The sequence below is a fragment of the Corvus moneduloides genome, chromosome 7, assembly GCF_009650955.1.
Source record: "Corvus moneduloides isolate bCorMon1 chromosome 7, bCorMon1.pri, whole genome shotgun sequence".
Classification (NCBI taxonomy): domain Eukaryota; kingdom Metazoa; phylum Chordata; class Aves; order Passeriformes; family Corvidae; genus Corvus; species Corvus moneduloides.
The window spans coordinates 18,926,663-18,937,227 of NC_045482.1; the positions used below are offsets into that span (position 1 = coordinate 18,926,663).

Sequence of the window (10,565 nt, forward strand, 5' to 3'; positions counted from 1 at the left end):
AAGCCACACAAGAAATGAGGGTAAGTGTGCCAGACTGGCTCAATAGGGTTTCTCCTGCACAGCTAGAAAACACCCACGACACACAAAGCCCAAACTTTACAGATATGTGGTATGTTGTTTTTATGTGCACCTAAAATTCAGCTTCTAGTCTAGGTAGGGTAATCCAGTGCAAAAACTTGAGCAAAAGAAATTCTATATCTAAATCTAGACAGCCACTTTACCTATGTCCACTGCTAAAGTGCATTTGCCTGGTAACTTAGGAGCAGCAGGCACTAGGGCAGGCTCAGGCTCTGTTTCATCCTGCTGATGCTGTGCTGCCACAAAACTCTCCAGAAATTACTCCCTTGGTGCTAGAGTTTCTCCATCCATCAGCTACTGCTCACGATTTCAGCCCCTTCTGTCTGCCTTAGCTATCTGCACTGTGAACTCTCAGAGCCAGAAAAATTGTTTTACTGTATGTTCACAGGACATTTGATCCTGTGATTTTAGGGAGTGAAGCTACCTGCTCTAAAATACAAGGTAATTCACTATTTGAGGTCCAGAATTTCTTTAGGAAGGATTCAATCCTTCATTCTTTCTCCTCAAATGCTATATATTACTCTGAACAAGCTTAGAGACCACCAGAGATTTGTCATATACTCTACCACTATTCTTGATGCTTTAAGTAACAGAACATGCAAGGACCAAGTAGCCAGACACATCACAGTTTGATCGTGCACATAGGCTTGGCAGGGTCATCTTCCAGCATAGATTTTAGGAGCCTGTATTTTTGTTGCCTTTAATTTTACCTCTAAAGATTGTGAAGTGCTATCCTTCATTTCACTGATTTGCTGTATGAGTATAGAGGAGGTTAAATCAGTTATTTGGCTCTCTGCAGAACAACACTAAGCTTTGTGTTGGTTAACACTGCATTTGTGAGCCTGAAGAGTAGAAGACTGAAGAAACACCAAAAGGACAGAAAAAGTTTGCCACCTGTGCTGCCCAGAGGCAGCACTGAACTGCGTATCTTGAATTAAAATCACAGACTGACTTTCCATTTCAGACTTTCCACTCTGTTACAGGGTATTACGTTGAGCCTTTGCTTCTACATCTGCAGCCAGGTAAGGAAACGCCAGACAAGGACAACAGACTCTGGCAGGCAATGTAGAAGTTGTGCATGCAAACAGTCCTCGCTCACAGATATGCCCACATCCAACTGTGAAGACAGAAACAGCACTGTAAAATCCACTTTGGAAGCACAGCAGCAAGACAACTCCCTACGATGGGGCATCCCACTTTCTTGCTAGAGTCATTCCCAGAGCTTTCTGTTATTTTACTTCAGGATCAGTAGCCTATGCACAAAGCTGGACAATGACCCTTCAGCAAATCACCACACCAGGGCAGTGAGCTTCTGTAGATGGCGGAAAAGTGTCAGAGCTCTGTGATAGGAATGGAAAGAGGAAGTAGCTCTTTTCTGCTTAGGGGAAGCTCCAGGTGAGCTTTAAGGAAAATTCTGCAAAATGAAAAGTGATACATGCAAAATACATTTTCAAAGAAGGTCAATTTTGCCCGAAGGCTTATGGCTAGGCTTACTTTCCTTAATTTCTGGCATGTGAAAATGTACCTAATACATTTATCACAGACTAAACACTGGCAGATACAGGACACTGCCTGGGATCTGGGCACCCAAGATATAAGGCATGCAGAGTGGAGAAAGCATTTGCAAAAAGCTGAAACTAAGTACTCTTCAGGAACTTGTACTTAACTGTGTCTCTGTGTGGATTTTAGCTGTAACCACAATGGTGACGCCCCGGTGCCAGGTCAATGGGCACCTTCCTACAAAGGAGAAAAGACTTCTTAGTCTGAAATGAATGGCTACAAGAGTAGGTGTGGGTCAGTAAAGCTGTTGATGTGGCAGAAAATGTTGATCTTCAGCAGCTGTCCAGGACATCTGCTAATGACTTTCCTTCATTTAAAGGCAATCTTAGCTAATGCTGAGAAACCTAAGCTCACAGAGAAACCACACCCTACACATCCACCCACAGCCAGAAGTGATAGATCTTGTAAGAAAAAAACACAGTGTGCTGCCAACCATACATTACCTCTCAACTGAGAGAACAATTAAACACTTTATTGAAAGGGGAATATTTTTTCTCTCATGCCTCAAACCATGAAAGTGCATGTCTTCCCCAGAGCTGCTGCACAGTTGAAATGGGAATAATTCCCCGCCTGACTGATTATTTTCAAGACAGGGATGAAATTACCTTCGGATCATTAAAAAATGGTAAAAGTGTACTACAATCAAATGGTTTGAACTTCTACCATGCATCACTTGCAGCTCATAATGCTAATATTAAATTCTGGAGACATGAGTCTGTCTACAAATTAATGGAAAATGTGAATTAATATTTTCTACCAGCTAATTGCCTAACTCATATATTGCACAGTGCAGACAAGCACATTTGATCTTGAAAACTCTCTTGCACAAGTTCGAAATAACTTTTTCTCATTTGCCAAAAAACTTCAGAATTACAAGAAGTATTTAATTGTAAGTCCAGAATACCAAGAAACAGCCAAGTCTCCCCAAAACTGTTATCTGGATATTCTGTGGTTAATTTTTAAAAAAGCATTAGCTTAAAAGTACTGGAAGTTATTATAGGTGAGGATTAATTGTTTGAGTTGTACATTTCTGAATTTCTTTAAGAGTGAGGAAAGTACAGACGAAGAGATACTTCTACCATTTGAATATTAATAGTGCTAAGAAGACTTTTATGATTCATTCTTAACACAAGAGTAGTATGTAGTAAGCTGAAATTTGTGGTTTAATATTCTTATCAAAGAGCAAGCTACAACAATTAAAAAAAAAGAAATACAACTCCTGTTTCACAATGCACCATCAGAAGGAAACACTGATTCAGTAGCATATGGCAGTAAAAAAATCTGAAATGCATACTTTGATTTCAGGAAAAAAAAAGAAAATCACCTAATTTTGAGTCCTTTCACTTCCCCTTAGAAATACTGAAAAGTTTGAATTTTGTAAAACCATGAGCATTACCAAGGTCTGCAGATTAAAAAAATGCAAGAAATGAACTGTATCAGAAATACTGCTCAGTAAAAGATTCAGTAAAGCAGGTACTTTATTTATTGAATCACTTCCCAGATGGAGACCCCTTAGCACACTTTTGTACAGTAACACGCAGAGTTCAACATAAAATGGCAATTTAAAAGTTGATTACCAGTTTTACCATCCTAAATGGCAAAGCCATGTCTGACCAGAAAGAAAAACTACGTAAAATGACACGTCTGCACTCTAGCTAGAGCACATGAACCAGATCACTTCATATTGCCTTAGTCTCTTGCTACACCATCTTTTATTAGTCCAACTAAAGTTTCTAGCTTGTGTAATGCTTCAGAATAGTTTGATGATTTTCATAGAAATACCCTGCTGGAGAAGAGTTTATTATTCCTTTAATATATTCAATTTCAGCTAACCTAACTATGAAGTATAGACAATACTCAACCATGCATTACCGACAAGGCTTGTGAACCAAACTTGTGACCTATATGGCCCAAATAAGAAAAAAAAAAAAGAAAACAAATCAGATCCCAAGTAATTTCTGATGAGATTCACCACTTCTGGGCAAACCTGAAAGTGTGAGGCTTTGAAGTTGTACTGCAACAGAATGAACTCCAGCTATGTCCCCCTGCTTTTATTTAAAAAAAAAAAAAAAAAAAAAAAAAAAAAAAAAAGAAAGTTTAAAACCCCATTTAGGTATTTCCTCCTCATTTTACTAACAGAGGGGAAAGAGTAACAGTCTTAGAAAAATTTTGAAAACAAACATCTCTAAAAGGCTCTGTAGTAGTAAAAGAAGAAGCATCTCACAACATCTCACATTCTGTGGTGCTGGAGACAGCAACAGCTTCGAGCCAGGTGCAGTTTGTGAACTACTAGCAGGTTTCCCACCGAGGAGCCTGCGGATGAATTCCCAGTTCCGCAAGGGGCTGAACGAGGCAGCTCAGCCCCTTACCAAGCAAACAGCCAGCCTGGGAACACAAACTACATATCCAAGGGATGTATCACACCCCGTCAGTCTCTACTGACCTGACTTTAAAAACCCGGCCCACAGTAAGTCACACAGATTATTACAGCATACTTATTCATCGTTAAGGAAGCAAGATCAGAAATCACTTATATCAGTATTTATCACAATAAACTCATTTTACATGGGATGTCTTCTCATCAATTATTTCCCTGGGGCTCTAAGCCCTGAAATTTCATTACAAGAAATTAGGGGCTTCTATTCTACAATACTTTACCTGTATGAAATAAATAGATCTGTAAGAGATTACTATGCTTTAAATCATCTAAGATAGAACTGTAGATATAAATGCAGTTCTTTCATGTCTTCTACTTTATTACCAATAAAGTATCACAGATGCAATTATTATAACACCTGAAACTGTGATAATATCTAATTAGACCCTTTACAAGCCAGTGAACCAGCACACAATCCATACTATTTCTAACTACAAACTGTGACAGTGACTTGATGTGTCTGTGTTCTGGATGTTTCCTAGTTTTCTTTTACAAAACAGCAAATTTAATTCACACTTCTATGCATCACCTGTAAAATTATTTTTGAATACTTTTCAAGAAAAGGTGACAGCTAAAATGCAGTTCAATCCACTGCTAGTCCACTCTGAAATGTAGCATTCCAGCATGCAGAATTTCACAAAGGTTTGTGGAAACCACTCACACCCTAAAAGAGCTGTGTGCCTTCTTTTGGGGCTGAAAATGTTTGAATTCTGACACTAGCAAGGCAGAAATTATTCAAATAATTTCCCCATATGACTACTGAAAAGTACTTTTTAACTTCCTAATATGTTTCAGTCAAATAATTTTCTTTTTTTTCTTTTTATAATAAAGAGCTTTTTTTAGGCTAGCCTAAGTCCTTCTGATACGTGGAGGAAGCATTTAACACATATACAAACTTCCAAGATCTCTCCTGCTCCAATGGACTTATGTAAAAACAATTCCATAATAAAGAAAACTTCCATCATTTATAAAAACACATCAGCTATATTAAAACAAACAAACAAACACACACAAGAGGCTATAAAAAAGTAATTTCGTTCAATTTAGGTAGAACAGATATCCTTAGGTGAACAGAAAGCCAATTTAAATTACTTTCGTCTTTCAGTATTTGCAAATTAAATTATACTGAACTGTCCAATTCGGAGAAAATCGGATTTAGTTTAATCAGTCTTGTCTTAACTATGACAGTTTAGCTTTCTCAAGTCTCTGTAAAAGCATATCCCCTAGGGAAGCTCAACAAGATTCGATGCCTGAAGGGAAGGTAGGAAGGCTTACCAAATTTTATTCGCTTGGTTCTTTTAACTGGATGACAGACATTGGGTTTTTAAGTGCGCATGGGGCTGAAGACGGATGTAGGATATGGGCACATAACCTTCGCTTGTGAAAGGTTATGTGGCAGAAAAAGTGCTTTTCAGAGAACCTCAGGGCACGGGGGACAACGGGCCCTGAAAAGCCATTACACCGACGGGCATGCCAGCAGGTTAAGAAGTTCTGCAGTTGAACGGGTTGGCAGAAGAAACACGTATACTTATGTTAGATTACTTCAGCAGCAGAAATCACCACAGCAAAACTCAAGCAAAACACTCCCGCAGCTCCCCCGCACCGCGGGGGCCCCGGGACGGCGGGAGCTGCCGTGTGCCGGCCCCACGCCGAGCACACCGCCGGGGAAACACGCCGGCGAACACACCGCCGGGCGAGCACACCGCCGGGAACACGCCTTCACAGAAGCCGAGACTTGACAGCTGCGGCCGCTGCTGCGAGGTCCCGCCGCCACACGCCGCACCCGCCCGGACGCCTTCGCGCGCCCCGGCCGGCGGAGCGCTCTCTCGCAGCCCTCGGCATGCGCGGCGGGACCTTTCGCTCCTCGATTTCAAAGCGAGCGCCAACTGAGCAGCGGCGCGGCGGCGGCCGGCGAGAAGGGCAGAGCGGCGGCCGGCGAGAAGGGCAGAGCGGCGGCCGGGCCGGGCCCGCGCCTCACCCCGGCGGCGGCGCGCACTCACCTCCGCTCCGCAGCGCGCGGGCGGCTCTGGGCGCCGCCATGCTGCCCATGTGAGGCTGTCACGTGGCCGTGTGTGGCGGCGGGCCGGGAGCGCCCCCTTCCCGCCCTCGGCCGGCGCGAGCGTGGGTGTGAGGGCGGCGGGGCCGGATCGGCGGCGGGGCCGGATCGGCGGCGGGGCCGGATCGGCGGCCAGCCCGTAGCGCACTGCGCCATGCCGTGCCGTGCCGCGCCGTGCCGCGCCGCGCCGTTCCGTGCCGCGCCGTGCCGTTCCGTGCCGCGCCGTGCCGCGCCATGCCGTGCCGTGCCGTTCCGTGCCGCGCCGTGCCGCGCCCGCCCGCTGCCCGCAGCTCCTTGGTGCCCGGAGGTGCTGCTAGCTGCCCTTCTGGACGGCCCCCATCCCGCTCAGCTCGACAACATCCCTAGCGGGATTGGTGACTGCACCTTCCGCCAGCGGCAGACATGGCAGTGAGACAGAACTGCCGAAAGTGGGACTCGGGCCCATGAGTGCTGGAGTTACCTCATAATTTCTTTCCATTAAAAATTAATCAAAACCCAACCAACTAACCAAGTAAGCAAGCAAGCAAACACCACCACCCTCCCCCGCAACTTGTACTTTTGTGAATAAAATACTCACTAGTCTTTATGAGCTAAGAAGGGATCTAATTAATGCAAAGAAATGCCTCGAAGGCAGGTGCCAAGAGGATGGTGCCAGATCTTTTCCAGTGGTGCCAAGTGACAGGATGAGGAGCAATGGCCATAAACTAAAATACAAGTTTCACCTCAACATGAGGAAGAGCTCTATGTGGAGGGTGGCAAAGCACTGGAGCAGGCTGCCCAGGGAAGGGTTGGAGTCTTCATCTGGAGACATTCATAACCCACCTGGATGCATTCCAAAATGTAGAAGTTATACAAATATCCTTACATCCTCACACACGTAACAATCTTTGTATCCTTACATACGTGCATGTGTACACACACAGCGGTAACCTGTGGGATAAGTAAGTAAATTGTCAAATGAGAACAGAGGCTGTTTAGCTCCAGATTTATTTACCTCCTGGTAGAGCCATTAGTAGTTCTTATCTTCCGACATACAAGTTTTATGATTCAGTTAAGAAGAATAGACTCAAAGCCCAAGGCAGATGGGAATGCTGAGCATAGTTACCTACAGGTACTTCGGAAAAAGCCCCCAGAAAGTATGAATTTAGAAGTTATACTTCAAGCATTTCTGATTTTAAGGAACAAATTTCAAGCATTCTCTGATTAAAAAAAAAAAGAAAAAAAGCTGTGATCCTCTTAGACTTTGCTAGTAAAAGTGGACCTCTTAATCAGCTGCCACAACATGATAGGCAGCCTATCATACAGCTTATATCCAGACCACACAATAGTTTAAAGATCAATACAATACCTGGCACTGCCTCCAAAAAATAAAACATTCCACTTCTTATAGACACATTCTGCATGAACTGACATATTTCATCATCATTATTCAGTGAGGGGAGAATGATAAGATTTTGACAGAAATAAAGATATAGAAATAAACGTAGAGAAAGCGTTGCTAAGCTGATCAGTTACACCTCATGAGCACCATTACCCACTGCTCACTGGTGAGAGGTATGCACACGTTTCATTCGCAGGGCCAAAATGTGCATGTCTTTACTTTGTTCTTAATTCTACAGTGTAGTATGGTCTTTCAGGAGTTCAAATTGCATTAGGCATCATTTTATCCTCTTTTGTATCTTGGCAAGGCTTTAGGAATCCAGACACTCAACCACTAGTTCTATAACAACAATGTGCAGTGTAAAGCAATCACACATTCTGCTGCTTGGCCTAAGCAACTATATATATATTCTCGAGTGGGTGTGCTTGTGTGTGCTTAAAGAGAACAGCACACTTCACATGAAAGCATCCATGTATGATAAGAAATTCCTCATGTTTTCCTCAACTGTCAACTAAAGGAGAGAAACTGAGAGGTCTAAGGTAGCCTAGTCTCACCTTTCTTATTTGAGTCAGCAAGTATTTCCTACTCAGTGGAATGAGGCCACTGTTAGAGAAGATGAAGTGAGTGCTTGGCTTTTGTCTGCAGCTAAAAGACCCAAATTCCTTATAGTAACAGCCTGAAAATTGGTTGATGGCATAAAAAAATAGAGGCAATTCCAGTTATGCTGCTACCACCTTTGTAATTAACTTGTCCTTAAGTGTCAGGCTATTTCACAAATACTTGTAGGTATTAGCTAGTGGTTAGATTGGACCAATTATTTTTGCATGCCAGAAAACAAGAGGGGATCAATCAAATTATGATCAATTACATTTCAAGTGAACTATGTAATTTTTGCAGTCTCTGGATGAATCTTAAATCTAACAACAGTCATTATTCAGTAGTGTCTAATTTATGCTTTTATATAAACAAAGCATATAGTTTTTCAGACCTTTATAGCAGTAAAATGGGGATGAATATCTCTGAAAAGAGATATACCAGATCCCAACACAGCAAACCTGAAAAAATCATACTCTACTGTGTTCGAGTTCTGTCATCAAAAGAAAATCCATCACTTTTTTCCTCATGTGTATAATTGTCTTTTGGTTACGTTTGACATATCCCTTGAAATGTTTAAGATGGACAGTGATGTCTCAAGCTGTTATGAGCTTCAGGTTGAGAGGCAGCTTTGGAGAAACCACTTTTCAGCCCAGGGTTTATTCAACACGTCTGTGTGAAAGACTCTCCTTGAAGAATGCTTTGTATCCCATCTCACTTACATTGGTTCTGTCAAACCATTGTGCTGTTAAAGCCACCAAGCACTAAATGTAGAACCTCAACTTTATTTCCTCCCAAAATTGGCATATTAAAATAAGCAAAAGTGTACTAAAGAAGACACAAAGATAAGTTTTTACATGCAAGTTTCAAAGCAGTCTTGTAACAGCCTGTAAGACAACAGTTACATCTTATATACACAGGAAATCTTATATAGAGCAATATAGAAACACACTTCTAGTTGAAGTGTAGCAGCTGGATACTTCTGAGGTTAGGCTTAGACTTCCCTATTTAAAATTGTCTTGAAAGATTATTTAGTTCCACCGCAGCTTTTGCTGATGAGGCTGGTGCTGTTTGGGTCCTTGCTCTAATGACAAATAGGTGTTCTTTTTTTCAGCACTGATGTTCATCTGATCCAGGGGGAGACAGTTTGGACTCCTGAACTTGCAAAAACCCAGAAACCTCCTACATCAGTGATACAAATATATATAACCAGGGAAAGCTACACCAAATAGAACTTGCATCACAGCTCTAGGGAAAGAAAAACGACGTATTTAGAGGTCCCTATCATACTAAATTCATTCTAGGCAAAGATTTTCTCTTTTCCATGAAACTATGAAGCTTTAAAACATGAACACCCCATATAGCTCAGAGAAAAGCCTACCTAGAAGAAAGGGAAGCATCTAAAAATAGCAGCTATTGAACATGGAACACCTTGCTTATTGCCCTACCATTTAGAAACAAAAAAAAGGATGTCAAGCTCTTCCCATTGATCTAGATTTTCTTTACATTTTATCTCTTCAGCTCAAACTGTGCAACAACCACAAATGGAGCACATACCTCCTGTGTGAGGAATGTTTACAGCATTACATGTCCTTTATTTACTAAAGAAAGAAGCTAGTGCTACTCTCAGAAAAAGAAACCAGTGCACACACAGTACTGCTCCTGCTATATAGATTTTTTGTAAAGGCAAAGAGGGAATTCTGAATCCTCTTCCCAAGGCTTTGTCTTCATTGTGTGGTTACCTGAGATTCCTCCAATTTGGGTTCGAGCCTTATATGCGAAATGAGCTTTCAAGAAGCAAAGTAGGACATTTTCTTCGCCCTTTTCTCTCTGCCTCTAGTCTAGAGAATTAAAAATATTTTGAACATGGAAATCTGAAAACTGTTAGATTAACGATCCTTTGTGCCATTCTAGATCTAAAAGGAAGCTCAGATGCACAGTGTGTAATCTTGTTTCTTGCAATGTGTGTTACTGAAGGCATTAGCTCAAGGAACAAAGAACCTGGTAAGCATGCATGTATTTGAATGAGTAGCTATGAGTAGAAACTCGTATTTGTATTATTTTTTCTTTTTACATTGTAAAAAAGATGAGTGATAGGGAGGCAAGCTCATTCCTACAATTTTCCCACCAGTTATAAGCCAGTATGATGGCAGATAGCATGCCCTGCCTGAGCTGAACTTACATCTATTTGTATTGCTTTGTGTAATCGCCTTCCATTTTTACTGGCTGCACTAAATTTTTAGCCTCACAATTCCAAATATTGTCGCTGGTGTGGTTAACTGCCTTTTGTAAATGAAATGTTTTAATAGAAAGAACTCTGTTAGATTGAAATCTTTCTGATCATTGGAGAAAAGAGCTAGCAGTATAAACCAGCTGAAATTACTGACAACATGGGGAAAAATATTTCCAATTACTTTAGGCTTTTTTTTTTTTTCCAGAAAATGGAAATATCTGCAACA

At 41.7% G+C, this 10,565-nt stretch overlaps 1 protein-coding gene across 2 annotated transcripts in view; it reads right to left on the reverse strand.

The window, feature by feature from the left end:
• METAP1D (methionyl aminopeptidase type 1D, mitochondrial) overlaps positions 1–6,173 on the reverse strand; it is a 45,034-nt gene extending 38,861 nt beyond the window's left edge. The window contains exon 1 of one of the 2 annotated variants that reach the window (XM_032114695.1): positions 6,076–6,173. In XM_032114695.1, the coding sequence (XP_031970586.1) occupies positions 6,076–6,124 (49 nt within the window). In that variant the 5' untranslated portion in view covers positions 6,125–6,173. Of the gene's footprint in view, positions 1–5,350; positions 5,969–6,075 lie in introns of those variants that run through there. The other variant, XM_032114697.1, reaches the window with a different exon arrangement.
• Positions 6,174–10,565: the final 4,392 nt, after the last annotated feature.